The sequence below is a fragment of the Physella acuta genome, unplaced genomic scaffold (assembly GCF_028476545.2).
Source record: "Physella acuta isolate Inbredline_101_S28 unplaced genomic scaffold, ASM2847654v3 ptg000952l, whole genome shotgun sequence".
Taxonomy (NCBI): Eukaryota; Metazoa; Mollusca; class Gastropoda; family Physidae; genus Physella; species Physella acuta.
This window is the reverse complement of record NW_026732469.1, coordinates 321,292-343,129: the sequence shown is the minus strand read 5'-3', so window position 1 is coordinate 343,129 and position 21,838 is coordinate 321,292. Positions and strand designations below refer to the sequence as shown.

Genomic DNA, 21,838 nt, shown 5'->3' with positions numbered 1-21,838 from the left:
AACCTGTATATATATATATATGTATATGTATATATATATATATATATATATATATATATATATATATATATATATATATATATATATATAATTTTCTTCTGGGAGACGCTAGAAAACAAGCTGTAAGCGCGCTCCCTACCACCCCCACCCCTACATGGTCTGGTGAGCTGTGGTTCACGCTGTTTACAAGCAGGGCCGGGTTTAGTGACGACTATTAGGGGCAGATAATTTAGTTTGAAACGATTTTAAACGTAAGGGGGAGGGTGGGGGGGGGGGTAAATAAGTGGAGTTTACTTTAACGGAAGGGGGGGGGGGAGGAGGGGGAGGGGATTATCGTCCTTAACAAGCTACTTATAGTGTTTAAAAGAAACATTTTCAGTGGCAGCGTTGGTACTGTCGAATTCACAAATTATGAATTACTGAAAGGTAGAAAAAAAAAACAACTAAATATAGGCGTATGATATGCCGCGGGTCGGCTCGTTGTTAATATTTGTACAAAGCATGAATCCAATTACATAGTCATATGTACATCAATGAAACAAAAGATTTAGTAGAGACGAAACCGCATAATTTAATGTTCAGTTCAAGGTCTCATTAAGACACGTATGTAACGAGTCTCGAGACCACGACAGCCCGACAGATAGGACACGTGACCAACTGAGCTGAACAGTCACCGCAGCATGCCAGGTGCCCGCAGGGCTGAAACGTGATTTTCACCGCTCTCTCTCTAAACAGATCTTACACTTCAGCTGTTCCCTCAACTTCCTGTTCTCCATGCTGAGCCTTGTGACCACGCTAGGGTTAGGTACCGCTGTTGTATGTTCAGCGCGGTCTTCTCTTCGGGCGGCTTCAGCCAGAGACTGAGCTGTTTCAAAGTTTTGGCCGTGCTCCACGAGTCTCCTCTCCAGGGCTTTGACGACCCAAGCTTTGTTGATGTCCATTCGAAGCACCTGTAAGCTGATGGGGTCAGTCAGCATGTCAGCTACAGTAAGCGGTTGAAGAAAAGTCTGGGGACACGATTTGATTAAACAAAATTGAAATTATGAGTTGTAAAATATCTTGAAAGAATAAAAGGAAACGCTTTGTGACTATAAAGAATATTTAAGCTGTTCCTTGTTGGTTTTTTAACACATGTAATCAGATTATAGTGAAACGTAACTTGATGTAGGCCTATCTCAATTTAAAACATTCATTCAACTTATATTTAATTTAACATTTTTACGTAATTTCAATAATAACACACACATTGTACAACAATCAGGAACGTTTGTTAACAAATACAAATAAAAACAATCATAATGTAAAAATTAGATGTTAATCCCTACCAAAGCCTCAGGATTAAATGTAATCCTTCTACCATCTTTAAAGACAGCTAAAACATCGCCATAATCGTCAATGGAGAAAACTTGCCCTTTCTGTTTGAGGTACTAAATATATATACGGTTATCAATAATTACAAATAACACATTTGGCACATGATTTAAAAAAAAGTTTCTACTTAGTATATATATATATTATATATATATATATATATATATAATTCAATATCTTGGGCTATGTAACTGAATGTTATAACCCCCGCCCCCATCCCGGCTTGAAAAAGTACCTGAACGGAATTAATTATAACCAAACAAAGCAAAATAATGCAAAATATGTTTTTTTTTTCGGATTGATAAACATTGGACTAAAGATCTGCAATAACTAATGCAATAATAATTTTACAGGTAGAGTTTAGTGTTTGTTAGAGACTTTTTTCTCCGGGGGGGGGGGGGGGGCTCTTGAAAATTTTGAGGGGGGGGGGGTATATATTTTCTATATATCTGAAGAGAATCCTAGAACATTGTGTTAAAATACCAAATAAATAAAAACCGAATCACCTTATTGTCTTCATCTCTCCATCCTCCGTGGTTGAGCTGAAGGTTTTTTAGTTTGTTCTCGGAAATCTCACAGGTAACCTGATCTCCAACTTTAAACCTTGCAGGTGGTTTCAGTGATTTACCTGAGTGAACAAACGTGTGTGTTTACTGCCTGATTTACCTGTGTGTTTAGTGTTTAATTATTTACCCATGCGCTAAAACGTGTGCGTTTAGTGAATGATTTAATATAATTAACATCATTTTTTTTCAAAAACTCAAAATGCTATTGATTGTATCAGATTCTTACATTTTGTAATTAAAACTATAACAAAGAGAAGGATTCAGGAATTAGAAAATTGATGTGACAGTGTCTATTCTTCTCTAGATTATTTATAGCTATCCCAGAGTTGTTCTTTCTTCTCCCATTCCTTAGACTTAGACCCCCAAGACTCAAATCAGTTAAACATTTTTATATAAATACAATTAAAAAACCTACCTAATATGGGAAGATGACCTTTATAAAAGATTAATCCCATCCCAGGTTTTACAAACTTAAGGTCGACCTGACCTCCGTGTCCCAAGCGGTAAAAAAAGTTTCTCCCATAAGTTGACCACAGCACTCTCACGTGACTTCTGCCGCTTCCCACCCCATCAGTGATGTCTATCACCTTACCTGCGTTACCTGGAACGCCTGCATTAATGGAACAAAATTTTACAGGTAAACAAATATTACGCTTCGAGTGAGTATTATAGGTTATTTTCATTTCTAAATACAACATAATGATTGTCAGCGTTCTTAACTCGATTGAGTAGAAGCATTTAACTGAAATGGACGTCGTGGCATAGCGGCAGAGAGCTAGACGGCTCGAGTTTGAATCCGGGTTCAAATCTGATGGGTACCTAACTTACGTTAGGGAAGCAAAGGCGGCTGGGCATGGTGCTGACCACAATATCCCTTCAATTGCCGAGGTCATCTGAAGCAGATGAAATCTACTTCAAATGCCCCATGTGTCTTATATTCAATTGTCTGTACAGGCAGGTATTACCAATAAATAATTATTACTATTATCCTAGCCGACAATTATATTTTTAGCATAATCTACCTGTAGTTACTAACTACAAACTTTATAGGTATCTAGTTAATATCCTTACTACCAAGTAACTGACATCAATATTTTTATTTTCTATTTACCATCCTAATAACCAATAACATATAAACACCATCAAAATCATCATCTACATTCACCTACCATCCTAGCCACCTGTTCTTACCATCCGAACAAACATCTACCTGTACCTACCATCCAACCCAACATCTGCCTGTACGACCATCCAAACAAACATCGTCCTGTACCTATCATCCAACCAAAAATCTGCCTGTACCTATCATCCAACCAAACATCTGCCTGTACCTACCATCCAACCCAACCTCTGCCTTTACCTACCATCCAAACCAACATCTGCCTGTACCTACCATCCCAACTAACATCTGCCTGTACCTACCATCCAAACCAACATCTGCCTGTACCTACCATCCAACTAAACATCTGCCTGTACCTACCATCCAAACCAACATCTGCCTGTACCTACCATCCTGTTCACCATACTTCCAGTCCAAACCACGTGACACTGTGGCACGTCTGAAGATACCACGTGACTGAACCTTCTGGTCTGAATATTCAGATCGAGGCTGGACTAGAACACTGTTAAGATCAAAATCATTTCCTTTGTTGTATTTCTAATCGGAGATTTTACTTTTGTCAACCTAGACAAAATAAGCATCGAGCTTTTTTCTGTCAATGGTTTGTTGAGGAAATAAAAATTATAGACATATCATTTTACGGTAGATACTATAAAAGATGCTTTTTTCACCAATTTAGTTAAACATTTCATCAATTATGAGAAAAAGCAATTTTATTTGTTTTAGATTAACCCCTAATCCTAACCTCTCCACCTACTACTAAACCCTAGCCCTAATTTTGATGTTATGTACTAACAATTAAATGCACACAGAAAAAAAAAACAGTCAACACATATTTGCTCTGTTCGGGAACCGAACTTCTGTTTTGATATCTGCCGTACGTTTCTTTCTACCAAGCCGGCACTAGAAATTATCTTCAAACAAAGCTTCATATAAAAGTATGCATAGGCCTACTTCCGTTCGAAAATTGTAAAAATATGTTTGCCTAAATATGCATAGCTATTGACTGAAACTGGCAAGGTGTTTATTTCATCTACGGTTGACCGAAGTAGGCACTTGCTATTATAAAAGAAGTAGTTAAAAATACCAACTTGGCTTAATCAAACTAAAGAGTTTTAATATCGTAATTGACTAATCTTTACTTTGTAGTATTCTAGGTTACAAGGGATAAAATACAGGAATGTTCATAGTATGCTTCAATTATTTCTTCATACATTCATTTCAGGTATTCTAAATTTTAACCCCACATAGAGCACAATAAAATATCAAATATATATCTTGTACTAAAACAATATAGTATTTTATACTAAATCCAGGTATCTCAGTAACACTTATACATGCAGCACAGTCGTGAGTTCGTTTCTAGGCAGTCCTCTTAGAATTCATATTGTTTGTTTAGGTTAGCTTGTTGCCCCTACTTGGGCATAGGCCGCTGACAAGAGCTTTCCAGGAGGCATCTCTGTCCTGTGCTAGTCTCTCCAACTGTCCCCAGGTGTATCCAAATCCAATCTTCTTGGTGTCTTCTTCCAGGTCACGTCTTCATGTCTTTCTAGGTCTGCTTCTCCTCCTCCTGCCCTCAGGATTCCAGGTGAGGGTTATGTCTTGTGATGCTGGAAACAGGCTTCTTGGGTATGTGGCCAATCCATTTCTTTTTTCTCTGGGGGATCTCTTCTTAAGCTTACCGTTTATTAGAATTTATACTATCAAGTTGTAATTCTCCACTCAGCTCTGCCGAAGTTACCTACCTACTCTCATTAGGTCGATCTATCCTGAGAAACCTATGCTCTGTTAGGTGCTTGTCGTTCATGTAGCAGTCAGTGCAGAGGTCGAGCTCGTTACACTCAGAACATTTCCAGCGTACGCCACGAATCACAGCACACTTGCACTCACAGCAGCCGATAGACCAGTGGAGCACACCTGGGTGTCAAGTTCGTTAAATAGGTTAGGTACTCGTTACTGTGTGTGTATGTGTGTGCGTGTTTGTTACGCTTTGCCCTTATATAATTACTTTATAATAATTAAAAAAATCACTTGATTCGTAGGGCTGAAGTAGACACACACACACATCACACTAGAATATATACACACATACGATACATATTAACACATAAATACGAATGCGCACAGTTTAGCAAATGTATCTACACTAATATATACCAGTGTTTCTTCCAGACTTTTTTTCTCCGGGGGAGGGGGCACTTGATATTTTCGGGGGGGGGGGGGGGGGGGAGCGGACAACATTTCCCGGGGGTGCCGACACTGGTATAAGTATATTTTTCTATATAAAATCTATTTTGTTTTGGGGGGGGGGTGGGCTCAGCCACCGCGATGAGATGCCTGGAAGAAACTCTGATACATACGTACATAGTTTTACATTTATGGATATTTTTATATTTATGTAAGTCCGATTTGTTTATATACATATATATTTATTTATATAATTCAAAGAGTGTATTGCTTTTCCTACTTAGTGTATACTAGCCTGACACTTTTGTTTGAAACTACAAATTGTATTTACCAGAAGGAGCGTTATCGTAGACTTGCAGATCATAGTTCCTATCTGCACCTGCTCGGTATGTGTAACCTTTACCGTGATCCCACACCACGTCAACCGTCTTGTCAACATGAACTTTGACCACAGTGCCGACATACCCCAGGCCACCATCCTGGTTCTGCCATTTCCAGTGCGGGCCACGCACCACTCTGGTGCCAAGATGTAAATTAGATAAAGCTCCAGTCTGCTGCCAATCGAAATATATTAAAATTAAACATATATATATATATATATATATATATATATATATATATATATATATATATATATATATATGTATATATATATATATATATATATATATATATATATATATATATATATATATATATTTATATATATATATATATATATAATTCTCTTCTGGGAGACGCTAGAAAACAAGTTGTAAACGCGCTCCCTACCACCCCCACCCCTACATGGTCTGGTGAGCTAAATGTTTACAAACAGAGCCGGGTTTAGTGACGACTATTAGGGGCAGATAATTTAGTTTGAAACGATTTTAAACGTAGGGGGGGGGGGGGTAACTAAGTGGAGTTTACTTTAACGGAGGGGGGGGGGGGGGGGGGAAGGGGGGGGGGTTATCGTCCTTAACGAGCTACTTATAGTGTTTTAAAGAAATATTTTCAGTGGCAGCGTCGGTACTGTCGAATTCAAAATTATGAATTACTGAAAAGTAGAAAAAAAAAAACAAACAAGTAAATAGCGGCGTATGATATGCCGTGGGTCGGCTCGTACTCTTTATAAATCCTCTTGTTGTTTCCTTACACATATTGCCGTGTTTATACATATTACACATTAAATATATTTCGAAAAACTAAAAAGCTCAAACAAAACGAATGGACATAGTTAATAATATATTAAACAAAAATATAAAGAACTTTAACTAAATGTAATACTAGTATCATACAAACCTACGTCGAAGCACTATCCATTTTTAGTGCTATGTGTTACTGCTATGTGTTATTGAATTGTTTTATTTGTTTAAACGGCCAATGTGAAAAAAGGCCTTTGTGCCTACAATTGTAACCGTTGTTTGAATAAATTTGAATAAATTTGATTTGAGCTTTTCAATTTCCTTTAATTGCGACATACACCATTGATCGAAAAATATCACTCCTTTTTCATATTAACTGATTTAAAAAAAAATCGTTTCAAATCATTTACTTACCATAACTGCTTTAATTTTAGCCCTGCCAGTAGTGTAGCATTTTCGATTTAAAACAACACGAACAACACACGTAAATCTAACACGGTAGTGAATTTAAGAAAATCAATGAAATATTTACTTGGATAAGAGTAAGTATCTATAGGTGTACATATAGAAATTTGGAAAAAAATAATCAATATTGCTACGCTAGCTTTTATAGAATGTGAATAATATTTGCTAATGTTAAATGCTCTACGAAAAACATGCTAATATATATTCAAACAGCTATACAATTATAATCTGAATACCGTGTTTGTCTACATGAAAAGCCGCTGTGTTTAATATTGTATTGCTTACCTGGTTCTGTATACTAAATCGGGATTTCCCAGCAAGATTCCAATAACATAATAAATATGTGTAGGTCCTGAATACCGAACTTAAAAGTTTAAAAATAGAATGGAATTTTTGTCTTCACTGCAAACATTTACTCGGGGTTTCTTTCAGTCATTTTTATCAAGCGAGGTAGGAAGAGATGCCGTGGAGTGGGGGGGGGGGGGGGAAGGATCGCGTCAGGTCAAGCTTGACCCTCTCACATCAACACTAAAAAAATGAAAATACAGCTTTATTTATATACGCTATTTATTTATATTTGTAAAATACATCGATGTAGCCAACAATAAACAATTGTTCTGAATATATATAGCTGAAAAATATCTAATATTTTCTGCCTTAATTTTTTTATAACACTAGTATACAAATAATCGTTTTGTTAATTAACAGAACCGTGTAATTTAACCCAAAAAAAAGAACATAGATTAACACAATAAACATAAATTATTAGTATTACTGTCAAAATACCAAGCTTTAAGCATCATGTAAATATAGCACTGACTTAAGAACAGATCGCAATTACTTTTGCGTATTGTTTGTAGAGCATATTATAGCGGCAAAATATATATATATTCGTAGGATATTAAGTGCACAGATAAAAAGCAGAAAACTTTAATAAAATTAAACATAAGTCACATTTAAAAAAAAAAATTAAAAGTAAACCTGAGATGTAATAAATTCAACATAAAATTTGTACATACATTTTGGGAAGTAAAACTTTAGCATTTAAAAAACAAAATCTTAAGCTCTGCTATGAGATAAAATGACTGTTATGCTGCGTTATGAAAGATGTTATTTAGCTGGTCCTCGAACTTTGTTATATTGTAAAACAAATGTTATAGGCAGCATACAAACCTTCTGGTTATGTAGTAAAGTTACAGTGACGAAAACTTAGAAAATGAAAACAGTTATATACTTTAATATCGGCCTACACAAAAAGTGGTTAGTAGAAACAACATAAGATTACTAATTGCATTGAAAATTACTGTTTAATAATTACTTATCAAATTATTACAATAAACAGCTAATATTCATTTCTGTTTTTTTTACTGGACTGATTCTTTTTTTTTCGAATTATACATACAGTATTTCACTATTGAAAAACAAATGTTTTAAATTGATTTGAGAATTGAAAAAAAAAACATACAACATCAATCAGAATTACAAAAAAATGAAATAATTGAAAGTCTACATTCTGATTTAAGCTTTGTTTCAAGTGGTAGCCATAAAATGCGTCAACATTGTGTATGTGTCTTTGCTTGTACTTAACTACCATTCAACTCACAATATGCACGCACTTAAGCAAGAGGTCTTCGTTTAAGCTTAGCTTCAAGTCAAATGACTATAATGTACATAAGATGTGTCTTAGATTGTACCAAACTACCATTCCACATCACAACGTGCATGAGCTCAAGCAAGATCCTCTCGCCCTATGCAACAAAAGTTCTGATACGGCTCTCTATACGTGAGCGGCAGATGGGGCAGTCGGTGATGGCAGCGGCGCACGTGCCGCAGCATGACAGGTGACCACACGGCACGAACGTGATGACAGCCTCACTGTCCATGCAGATCTTACACTGGTGCTGTTGTCGCGTGAACTGGTTCTCCTGGTCCAGGTTCGAATCCGCCTGAAGCTTAGCTTTGGGTTTTCCAGCATCGGTTCCTTTGGTACCAGAGGCGACGGCACCCCCGCAGTGTTCTTTAAGTATGGCCTCGGTCAGAGCTTCAGAGCTCTCAAACTGCATCCCTGTCTCGGCCAGTCTTTTGGTCAGAGTTTTCTTGACCAGGTCTTCTGGGATGTCGAGGTCAAGGACGTGCTTGACGATGTCGTCCTTCATCATGACGTCAACAGTTAAACGTTTGACCTCGACCTAAAAATATTCAACACAGAAACGTGTAAAGTAACCCCACAATATATATATATATATATATATATATATATATATATATATATATCATTCCAAATAAAACATAAATGCTAGTAGATGTTGTAAAACGCCTAGTGGATTAATACATGTCCAGTTACTGGTAAAATGAATTGGAGATAGCGTTTCATCCATTTACCGCCTGTCTGGCTAATGATCGATGTATGAACCGCAAACACCTTATACGATTCACTCAGGTGTTTGTATAAATTTTACGGTCTAAAACCTAGTTAAGTATATTTTGGCGTCTCAAAACCAAAGACTTTGAAGAATACTTTAAATACACAAGACTAAATTGTAATGTAATGTTAATATGGTATAAAGCTTATAATGTACAAATTAATATTAAAGCATCCAATATTTTTATATACAAAAGTCCGCGTGTGCACTTCAATGTCTGTCACTGTTTTTTTGAGGCTATGAGATAGATATCTTCAGCAATGTGTGTAGATCGTAAAGCTACGGATTTTTTTTGGAGAAAAATGTTCTAGTTATACTTATTGTGCAAACGTAATGTTATTTACACACAGTAATAAATAAAAGATATATTCAAATCTAGAAAACACATTTATTAAACAGCCAGAGAAATGAAATATTTTTTTAAAACATTACATTAAGTCCTTATCTTCCAATAAGAAATTAGACACTACTAGAGTTGTATTGCTTTCTAAATCAATATTAAGTTTTGTCTAGAGAATTAATGAAACATATATTAGCAACCTCTATTAGCTACTAGCTATATTTTACGCTAAAGAATTTGAAAAGTGTTTGATGTTCGTTTTCATATTGGTATTTATTCGCACATTTTATCTGGAATTTGTTTTTTGTTGATACTTTAAGTATAATTTTAAATTATTAAAAACAAGAAGTTTAAGTATGTTTCCTTATAAAATAAAAATAAAAAGTCTTGCTCCATACCTTGACCAAAGCCTCAGGATTAAAGCACCATTTCTGTCTGTCTTCATAGACAACTTGTATGTCTCCATCATCGTCCACATCACACACAGTCCCTTTCTTGTTAATGTACTAAATACACAACACACATTGTAAAAGTAGAGCTGCTACTGAGATGATATATCGATTCCCTAGAACCAGACTGTTCTAACCCTATGTTTTTTTTATCAAGATTTACACACCGTTGTGTTTTAAATCCATCAAGACATCGTGACAAAAAAACCTCGTTTTCACACCACTCACCGTTAATACACAACACTTTGAATTTCCCAAGTACATTAAATAGAAATTTTAAGAAAAACAAAACTTTAAAGTCTTGTTATGAACGATTTTAAAAGTAGAGTTTGAATTGTTTTGTTCTAGAAAAGCGATGTATGCGTACAGACTTTCACAAGTTCTTCATAAACTTAGCATGTTCCGTCATTGTGCAACAAGTTGAAGTAATATGTTGGAGATTTTTTACTTGAATAAATTCATTGAGTTTTTTAAAAGAACCATATAATGTTAGAATAGAGTAGGCAATTGTGAATGGTTACAGTGAACTGAGTAGGCCATTGTGAGATCTTCTTCTTCTTCGTTCTTAATTTTTAGTGTCGGGAGGGATCGAGCCTTATCTGCCAGAGGGTTTGAACTCGAGACTTTTCGAATTTATCAACCATGAGCTTTGCCGACTCGACCATGCTTCCATCGCAATTAAGGATTACGTGTCAACTGGTTATGCGCCATTGAGGCCATTGACTCCGATTTCAGCCTGCTTTTCTTTTAGGATTTGCTTCCATAGCCTTTGTCCAACCAAGAACAAACTACAAGGCAGCAGTTGTTTGATTTTGGAGTTGTCTCTCCTAGAAGAGTGGCTGTCCCCAGCTAACGTGCCTCATCTCCACGAGGGTTCGAACTCGAGACTTCTCGGTTTAGCAACCATGAGCTTTACCGACTCGACCACGCCGACCACCCATTGTGAGATGATAAAGTAGAGTAGGCCATTGTGAGTGGATACAGTAAGAGTAGGCCATTGTTTACCTTTGCCATTTCGTTGTTCCAACCGCCATGTTTTTCCTGGAACTTTTTCAACGCGTCCAGTGGCATCACACACATAACCGGGTCCCCGACCTTAAACCACGAGTACTGTTCCTCTACTTTACCTAGATAATTTTAAAGGTTTAAAATGGAACCACAAGTACTGCTCCTCTACTTTACCTAGTCATGTTATAAGGTTTATGTTATAAGGTTTAAAATGTAACAACAAAACCATGATTACTGTTCCTCTATTTTACCTAGGTCATGTTATAAGGTTTAAAATGTAACAACAAAACCATGATTACTGTTCCTCTATTTTACCTAGGTCATGTTATAAGAATTAAAATGTAACAACAAAATCATGATTACTGTTCCTCTATTTTACCTAGGTCATGTTATAAGGTTTAATATGTAACAACAAAATCATGATTACTGTTCCTCTATTTTACCTAGGTCATGTTATAAAATTTAAAATGTAACAACAAAACCATGATTACTGTTGTTCCTCTATTTTACCTAGGTCATGTTATAAGGTTTAAAATGTAACAACAAAACCACCAGTACTGTTCCTCTACTTTACCTAGGTCATGTTATAAGGTTTAAAATGTAACCACGTGTACTGTTCCTCTACTTTACCAATGTTAACGTTTTATAATATAACAACAAGTACTGTTCATGAATAATTTTCATGTCGATTGATGTCATGCGACTAGTAGGTTTAAGAAGATATTAGACCTCTCGTATAACTTCCTATTTTATAATTTAGCTTGTCTAACAATTATGGTCGAAACATACAGACACAATAATGGTTTATTAGAAAATGTGTGCAATACACTGGCCGCTAAATTTTAAACCAATCTAATGTTGGATTGTGATTTACTTAATGTAAATATTGTCTAAGGAACACCCCTTCCCTCTATAAAATGTGCAAATAATTTGAAATGAACGCTTTTAAACCTACCTAAAACAGGCAAATGGTTTGTATAATACGTCTGCCCGATCCCCGGGGTCAGGTACTTCAGGTCAACCTGACCCTTATGACCCACACGATATTTATAGACGCGGGTCGACAGGGACCAAGTCACGGTTGCAATGCCCCGCCCACTGTCATTGTCTGAATTAATGATTTCTTCCACCTTTCCTTTTGTGCCCTCGGTCCCTGTGGAAGAAAAAAGCCATACATTTAAAGAAATAGCATTTTGATATTGTGCGAGAGGGAGGAGTGGTATTCAAATATTGTGAAGTCAAAAGAAAAATTGTAAGTTTATTTTAATTGAATTTTAGCAGCTATACTAGATTTCCTACATTATATGGTTCTTTTAAAATGTAGTAGATATAATAAGTAAATTTGACCTAGTTGATGTGTATTTTTGAATGAAACACCCATTTCATTAATTTGCAAAGTGGTCTTAAAGTATGAATTCTCTGTGTGTGAAATTTTGGTGTTGATTGATGGATGTGTCACTGTGTGAAGTTGGATGATGAATTATTCGATGATGAATTATTTCACAAGACGAAATTGACATTTTACATTACAACACAAAATAACATTTGTATAACAAGAAGAATATGTCGCATGATTAAACCGTAATGTGACATTAATTTTGCGATGGTATATTAATGTGTGACAGATACACATAAACATTAAAAATATAAAAACCTTTAAAATAACACACTATTGTCCACCACTTTTTACCCATTTTTAGTTTTAAAAATGTTGAATAAATTTTCAGTACTCATTTAACATCTAATAACATTAAAAATATATATTCTTGCACTGCCATTGAAGAAAAACGTACCTAGAAACTTTAAACGAAAGCACTGCATTAGGATTGGGTGAAAATTGAGTTACAAGATCTGACACAAAACCGTTAAACGGACGTGGTGAACTAGGTTAAAGCTTTGTAAATGTCCCGACCCCCCAGATTCTCACCGTCCTGTTCACCATACTCCCAGTTCAACCCTCGAACAACCGTGGCGCCTTTAAATATACCACGTGACTGGACTCGTTTGTCTGAGCTAGATGACCTGGATGGCACCAGCACGCTGGGGAAATACAAGTCATTTTATTACAACAGTCAAATACACATTTACTATTTAGAGATCAACTTAAAGAGTTGTATCTTTTACATTTTTTAAAATAAAATCATAAAACGCCGTTTGCCATTTGTTTTATTATCTAATTTAAAAATGGTTCCCAAACAAATGCGAAAACAGAAAAATGCGCAAAGGAAATTGCGAAAACAGGAAAATATGCAATTTAATTATGCTACAATGTACGTATGGTTACTCTTTGGTAATTTCCATAAATGCTTGATTTAAGAAAACAAAAATACTTTGCGCATTTTATAGTGCACATTTTTTCGTTGCGCGATTTTCCGTTTCGCATCTTTTCGGTCGACGGTTTAATTATTTATGTGGCACAAAATACTTCAATTTCTGTACCATACTAACGCACGTATGAACTAACTTAAGAGTATACAACATATACAGAGGCGACCTTCCCGGCGCCCGGGGACAAACTTTCAATTTGCAGCCCCCCCCCCCCCTCAAACTTGCAATTTGTTTTTCCAACCCATTTTGGCGCCCCCTAAGGTCGGCGCCTGATGACATATCTACCCCCCCCCCCACCCTTGCTACGCCTCTGAACATATACACACGCATCTGACTGACTTAAGAGTAGAGTACAATACCTGCGATCGTCTGGTCTGGCTATCCTAATAAACCTGTGGTCCTTAGAATGTTTGTCATTCAGGTAACACACAGTGCACAGGTCAAAGTCGGTGCACACGGAACATTTCCAGCGGATGCCCCGAACACCTTCTGTTTTGCATTCATCACAGGTGATATGGGCATGTCTAACACCTTTGGTGTACCAGAAATAAATTGTTATTTGAAACTATTCAATTTCAACCCTAAATAAAACAATATCCAACACAATCGTGCGCTAATCAAGTCTATCTGTAATTCAAGTTTTAAAGGAGAACAACTAAGAAATACCGAACACAGAAAACAAGAAGAGTAACATGAACAAAAAGATAAATTATAAAACGTTTTTTCTGATCTTATTATATGTGTGTGTTTTGTATGTCTGTTGTTATTTTTTTTGTTATCTCTTACGAGAAATGTCATTTAACTTAATTACGTATTATTTGAGTACGATAAAAATCAAACGGAAATAAAAATCAAGAGGGGTCGGCGTGGTCGAGTCGGTAAAGCTCATGGTTGCTAAACCGAAAAGTCTCGAGTTCGAACCCTCGGGCAGATGAGGCTCGTTAGCTGGGGACAGCCACTCCTCATGCAAAATTAAACAACTGCTGCCTTGCGCATAACCAGTTGACACGTAACGCTTAATTGTGTTGGAGGCGTGGTCGAGTCGGCAAAAAGCTCATGGTTGATAAATTCGAACAAAGTCTCGAGTTCAAACCCACTGGCAGATAAATCTCGATCCCCTTCAACACTAAAAATTAAGAACGAAGAAGAAGAAGGGCTGGTAAGTAGGTCACCAAACAGTTCTACTGTTCAATAAAACCTGCATGGGCAATTGGTTGGGGTGTCCGGCCATAAACTCCTTGAACTAAAACCTACTGGACAACCCCCCCCCCCCCCCCGACTTAAACCTCCTGAACATAACCTGTATTTTTCTGTATATGTTTTGGTGGAAAAAGCATCCTTTTACCTCACACTCTGGAAATACCCTTTCAACACTTTTTATCACAGCAAATTTAAAAGTCAATCATAATAGAAATTGGTTGCAGGTTTGTATTCATGACCGTTAGTTGCTGTAAGAGTGCTGTTTATGTTTCCTGTGTTTTTTTAAAGTAAAGCATAAACACATGGAACAGTCCCTCCCATTGACCAATGCATGGACTGTGTACAGTTGTGAAACAATGCAGGAGCTGTTTTGAATGTACCATCCATAAAACAGTGCCGAATAAACTCCAATAACATAAGGTTGTCCTTAGCTCCAAACAAAAACATCCTACTTTTGACTCAATACCAGAATCGTTAGTCGTTAAAAATTACATAAAGTTATTTAAAAAAAAAATATTTGGTTCTCATCAACATTATTATTTCCCTATATAAACCTTAGTCGGGGGGGGGGGGGGGGGGTTGTCCAGTGGGTTTATGTCGCGAGGGCGGGTTTATGTCCAGGGGGTTTATGTCCAGGGGTTTTTTGACCGGGAGCCACTGGTTTGTGACCTACTTACCAGCCCTATTATAAAGGGCTCACTCACCGGAAGGGGCGTTGTCGAAAACCAGCAGATCAAACTTGTCGTTGATGCCAATCCTGTACATGTTCTTTTGACCGTTGTCCCACACCACGTCGACCGTTTGCTCCGGTTTTCCCGAGCCCCCACCGTTGACCTTAACCACGGTGCCCACGTGACCCACGCCCCCGTCCTGGTTCTGCCAGCTCCAGTCTGGCCCCCTGACCACTCGGGTGCCGACAATCTCGTCTGCTGAGCTATCTGTCGTTTGCTGGGTGTGAGAGGAGGTGGAGGGGTAGAGATGGAAATACATTTCTTGAATTTATTGAATAAGCTTTAGAAGCTAGATGCAGAAATGTTTTAACTAAGCAAAACATCATCAACCGAAGTCCTAATTTGTAAGTTTAACAGCATATTAATTATATTAAAAATTTAATTGTATTCAACTTTATTTAAATAAATAACCATTTAACAAAAGATCTTGGTACGAAATCTATCGTAATGACTATCAACGTCCGTCACCCCGAGTGTTTCTTTCAGACTTTTTTCTCCGAGGGGTAGGGGGGGGGACTGAAATTTTTTGTGGGCGCGGCACTGGTAAAAGTATATGTTTTCTATATAAATTTCATTTTGTACGGGGAAGGAGGGGGGCGGTAGACTTTCTGAGAAAGAGATGCCTCGAAGAAACACTGGTGTGTCCCCCCCCCCCTCTAACAACCTTTTAATCTGTCCGCATTTGTTAGTTATTTTATTTTCTCCATGAAACTTGACATGCAGCTAACCTGCTAAGAAACTTTAACTTGGAATTAGAACTAGCGGGTATGTTAAGTCAAAGTTCTCTATATGGTTTAGACTCCTGGTAAGATTAGCGTTAGTGCCAGACAACCAAGTCAGTTATAGAATGATACATAGCCACGACCAGGTTTGAAAACTACCGAACGGGTATGTGGAGCAAATAAGTACCAGCTCCCTGAGTGCGCCCAGCATTTGATGCATCATGAACATCTTATGCATGGGTCCCAGCAGACTTTCTCCCAGCAGCCCGCGGGCTAGCACGGACGCCAAGAGGTCATCCATTTTCTTTTCTTTGATTTTTCCTGTCATACACACAAAAATAAAACATTTTTAATTTCTTGAAAAAATAAGAACAAAATAATATTGCGCAATTGAAAAAAAATATCATATTTTAAGTAGCTTTAGTTATACCTTTAATAATACACAGCAAAATAAGTTTTCATATTTATTTCAGAATTTACAAATTACCTAAGATAGTTAACTTTAGACATTTATATTGTAAGATAGTTAAGTTTAGAATTTTATATTACTTAGCATTTTAATTACATTAATTGGATCTATAACATTAATTATATTGAATACACACATAATTCAGTTTATAACTTCATAAAAATCATAGTAATTTTTCTTCATTGTTATTGGCACTAAAATCTGAAAAAAAGTTTTACTTAAAATAATAATCATTAAAAAAGTTTAAAAAAACCCACGTTTTCTGAAAATGATAACATACCTAGTACAGGTAGATGATCCTTGTAGTAACTCCCACCCTTTGACGGCTTAATACACCTGAGGTCCATGGATCCATTATGTCCGAGTCTGTAGTTGTTGATAGATCTAGAGGGCCACAGGACCGTGGCCTTGCTACGGAATGAGTCCTCCCCCCAGTCGTCAATGTTGAGTATCATTCCCTCGGTGCCTGACCCACCTATAGAGGGATAGGTGTACTTCGATACATTTGTGCACTAGTTCTACGATGCACAATAGGTGAACAGATGACTTACGATAGGAGATGCACTTAAATGATTTAAGATATGTAAACGTAGATATAGGACTCACAATTAGATGCACTTAGATAACTTACTATAGGGAGAGGATTTACATTTAGATGCACTTACATAACTTAAGATAGGCGCACGGAAATAGAGGACTTACATTTGGATGCAGTTAGATGACTTAAGAAAAGTGCTCGTAGATAGACGACTTATACTCCGATATAGTAATGTGTAACTTATACTACATCTATATCGTGCAATTGGTGCTCCTAGAAGAAATACTTTTTAACATAAACGGGGTCCTTCGGGGAGATAAAGTAGAGTTCATCTGATTCATCTAATTGGTGACCTCTGTTTTATTCGCAGTCTCATAACTTTTACCACCACAAGTCAAGTACCCATCAGAGCTGGGAAGACAAGGCTTTAAGCCCCGGATCCGAACTCGAGCAAGCAGATGTGCGCTCTACTACCCGACCACACAGTCCCATACAACAATAAATATAACTACTACCAATTTAAAAGCCTACTATAACCATAAGCATGACAATTACAAGTGAACAGACCCACCCCCCCTCACCGTCCACAGTTCCCCCAGAACCCCACCCAATGTACTTACCATCCTGGTTCTCCCACACCCACACCCACCTCCACACCCCACCCAATGTACTTACAATCCTGGTTCCCCCTACACCCCCACCCTATGTACTCACCATCCTGGTTCCCCCACCTCCAATCACACCCCCTACACACTGTCGCCCCCACAAAGAGTCCCATGGCTGTTTTCTTTTCCTTGCTGTTGCATCGTTTTCCCACAACAACCCTGAAGACGTATAAAAACATCAGCAATGGTTAAGTTCTTAGGACAAGAGGTGGTACATCTATACAGCTAGTCGTTGTGCTTTCTAGTAAAACATAGAGGTCTAACTAAAACAGTGTTCAAATCTTGTTCTTGCACTTTTAAATTACATTCCTTCTCACCATTCATATCTGGGACTTTAAAATCACACAAGGACAAAAGTTGTCCGTTTTATATGGGTCTGCACAATCTTATTAGGTCAAACATTGTAAATCTGGGTGATTACAATCATACATCGACACGACTGTGAAATCTTAGAATTTCAAGCTCACTCGTCAGATGCGGCACTGTAGAATCTTATATTGGGATTGTACAATCATTTAAGGACAGGAAATATTCGACCAGGGTCTTTACAATCATTCTAGCACTAGACACATCCCATATGGGACCATACAATCACACAAAACCACCCATAAGATCAGTGAATGCACAAACACACAAGACGCACTATTCAGATCTGGGAATGTACAATCACACCAGTTCAAGACTCACCATACAATCACACAAGACTCACCCATCCGATCTTGGGCTGCACAAGCGCTGAAACTCGTGTCTGACGTCATGTTTGTCCGCCATGTAACACCGGCTGCAGAGGTCAAAGTTGACGCAGTCAGTGCACTTCCAGCGCAGCCCCGTGATGAGTCGTTCACATGCGTCACAGCCAACACGGGGGTGTTTCACACCTGGGGGTCAAGGTCATTTCATTTATCTGTCAATTTACTTGTACACTCGTAGGTTACATTTATCACTATTTTTGCGAATTACTTAGTTATTAAACAGAAACGAAGATAGAGTTGTGTCAATGCGATCTAACGGTGTAAGGCAACATTAATATTTTACAGCCAATGCCCAAGACAGTTAAGGCAGATGAAGTAGAGTTCGTCTGTTTAAATGATCTTTGCATGAAAAAAAAAACATAAGCTGGCCAGTAATATGCCCAGCCACCTAAGTTTTCCCTAACGTGAGACAAGTAACACCAGAGCAGGGGGGGGGGAGGGCGGGGCTCAGAGAAGTCATATAAACTAGATTTCGGGATCTGAACTCGAGAATTGGATTACTCAAAGTAACAAGTTCTATACCTATCCTGTAGGTAGATTTTAGGTCAACAGGTCTGACACGCCCCAATCCGCACCTCCACACTAACACCACCTTATCCCCAGCAACTACCAAAAAAGTTAACTCGAGCAATATCCGGTGATAAGGAAAACCTACCCGGTGAAAATAGACGGTCATAGCATTGAAAAGGAAGTGAGAAAAGTTCCGAGGTGCTTTTAGCGTAAGGTTTGCCAGACATTGGTGTTCTGTTCATGTCTGTTATGTGTGTGTGTGTGTGTGTAAATGTGTGTTTGTGTGTCTGCCTGTGTGTCTGCGTGTGTGTGTTTGTGTGTGTGTGAGAGAGAGTGTAAGGGAGTTTACTGAGTAGAGAAAAAATTATTAAGATTAACTTATAAATATGTATTGTGGCTAACAGCTGTAGATACGTAACAGAAGGCTATCCTGAGCGTGTCACCTTTCTCTCAGTAGTTCTGTGTGTGCATATGTCACCTTTTCCCCTGCAGTTCACCATATGCATGTGTCACCTTTGTCATACTACATCTTTTATTTCAAGTGTGACCGCTCACATATTTCTTATGGCGTTACATTTGTGTCACCTTTTCACATCAAGTGTTAGGTTACATCACCTTTCTCATGTAACATATAACGTCACAAGTGTGTCACATTTCTCATGTAACATCTAACGTCACATGTGTGTCACATTTCTCCTGTAACATCTAACGTCACAGGTGTGTCACCATTCTCATGTAACATCTAACTTCGCAGGTGTGTCACCTTTCTCGTGTAACATCTAATGTCACAGTTTTGTCACGTTTCTCATGTAACATCTAACGTCACAGGTGTGTCACCTTTCTCATGTAACATATAACGTCACAGGTGTGCCACCTTTCTCATGTAACATCTAACGTCACAGGTGTGTCACCTTTTGTCATATAACATCTAACGTCACAGGTGTGTCACCTTTCTCATGTAACATCTAACGTCACAGGTGTGTCACCTTTCTCATGTAACATCTAACGTCACAGGCGTGTCACCTTTCTCATGTAACATCTAACGTCATAGGTGTGTCACCTTTTATCATGTACCATCTAACGTTACAGGTGTGTCACCTTTCTCATGTAACATCTAACGTCACAGGTGTGTCACCGTTTGTCATGTAACATATAACGTCACAGGGGTGTCACCTTTATCATGTAACATCTAACGTCACAGGTGTGTCACCTTTTGTCATGTAACATATAACGTCACAGGTGTGTCACCTTTTGTCATTTAACATCTAACGTCACAGGTGTGTCACCTTTCTCATGTAACATCTAACGTCACAGGTGTGTCACCTTTTGTCATGTAACATCTAACGTCACAGATGTGTCACCTTTCTCTTGTAACATCTAACGTCACAGGTGTATCACCTTTCTCTTGTAACATATAACGTCACAGGTGTGTCACCTTTCTCATGTAACATCTAACGTGCTGGGTGGTGACTAATGTGTCACCCTTATCTTATTAAAAATGGATTTTAGAAAAAAAAACATCTCTCTACACGGACTATAAATTTAAAAACAAACACAGACAAACACACGGCCTAGTTTGAATACAAGTTTGGCTGTGTTCCAAAAAACGTAGATTATCGGCTTTCCTAGGAAACGCTACTGCATCTAGGAAGTACATCGATACACAGTCTAGCGAGGTGACGTGTGATGCAGTCATGCGTGTAGCTAAAATAGGTCTATAGTTAGTAGTGTTATTGTTGTGTAGAATGTATAGTTGTGTCTAAAGTATGGCATGATGTTAAAATTGCTAGGTGTTTGTTATGTTAGTCATTTATTTACGTTATAGGCCTCATTGACTTTAGATTTGTACATACAAAATATTATACTTGAATATACGTATGGCTTCCGGATTTGTATTTATTAGAAAAATGCTTCATATATATATATATATATATATATATATATATATATATATATATATATATATATATATATAAAACTGCTTTTTAAATTTCTTTTGTTAGTAGTATGCGAGTGTTATAATTGTGTAACCGGTACCACTCCGCCCACCACCACCACCACACTCCCCACGAAAGTTTCAAATATCCCCCTCCCTAGGAGAATAAAGTATGAAGAATGCCAAGAATAGGTAATTGTATACCACATTTAATTGAATTATTACCCTGCTATATAATGATAAGGTCTCGGCAATTTGTTTTGTTTGAGGCTTCCCGGTTCTTTTTTTTAAGGAGCAAACAGCACATTCGATGTTTTTTCTACAAGTATTTGTTTGTTTGTCACGGTTAGGATTAGAGTTGGGACACTGTGATAATGGTTAGATCCGGGTTAGTTTAAGAATAGCTTACCACAGATGCCGTTGTCTAGGACCATCAGATCAAAGCACCCCTCATGCCCCGCCCTGTAGGTTTTCCTGATCCCCGAGTCCCACAACACGACCACACAGTCGTCTGGGACAGAGGTCGAGTCTTCTCCCAACTCGACCACAGTGCCGACATGACCCTCTCCGCCATCTTGCTCGCCATATTTCCAGTCGGGTCCACGGACAACCCGTAGACCAACCTCCATGTGTAGGGCTGTTTCTGGCTATTAAATATGCCTACATTAGAGAACAAACAAAAAATTAGACCATATTTTGTTTACATTTTTCATGGTTAACTTGTTGGCCTATATGTATTTGAGTTTTAGTAAATCAATTAATTCGTGTCAAGTTGAATAATTAGGAATGGGTAGTGGGAATCACTATGCCTCTTGTACCTTGACTGTTAACTAAATAGACAAAAGTATATAGAAACAATTATATATATATATATATATATATATATATATATATATATATAATATTTAGATATATATATATATATATATATATA

The 21,838-nt window shown here is 37.5% G+C and overlaps 2 protein-coding genes across 2 annotated transcripts; both read right to left on the bottom strand.

Moving 5' to 3' along the window:
* Positions 1 to 571: 571 nt before the first annotated feature.
* Positions 572 to 4,964, bottom strand: LOC131953794 (E3 ubiquitin-protein ligase MIB2). Its single transcript, XM_059317167.1, has 6 exons — positions 4,803 to 4,964; positions 3,447 to 3,559; positions 2,353 to 2,547; positions 1,878 to 1,999; positions 1,326 to 1,427; positions 572 to 1,007 (listed from the first exon to the last, which is right to left on the bottom strand). The coding sequence occupies exons 1-6, from the start codon at positions 4,862 to 4,864 to the stop codon at positions 714 to 716; spliced, it is 888 nt and encodes a 295-aa protein (XP_059173150.1). The 5' UTR covers positions 4,865 to 4,964; the 3' UTR covers positions 572 to 713.
* A 3,386-nt stretch (positions 4,965 to 8,350) lies between these two features.
* LOC131953793 (E3 ubiquitin-protein ligase MIB2) lies at positions 8,351 to 18,579 on the bottom strand. Its single transcript, XM_059317166.1, has 11 exons — positions 18,416 to 18,579; positions 17,756 to 17,865; positions 16,784 to 16,978; positions 16,222 to 16,355; positions 15,286 to 15,529; positions 13,741 to 13,912; positions 12,981 to 13,093; positions 12,009 to 12,206; positions 11,051 to 11,172; positions 9,995 to 10,102; positions 8,351 to 9,022 (listed from the first exon to the last, which is right to left on the bottom strand). The coding sequence occupies exons 1-11, from the start codon at positions 18,475 to 18,477 to the stop codon at positions 8,582 to 8,584; spliced, it is 1,899 nt and encodes a 632-aa protein (XP_059173149.1). The 5' UTR covers positions 18,478 to 18,579; the 3' UTR covers positions 8,351 to 8,581.
* Between the last annotated feature and the right edge of the window lie 3,259 nt (positions 18,580 to 21,838).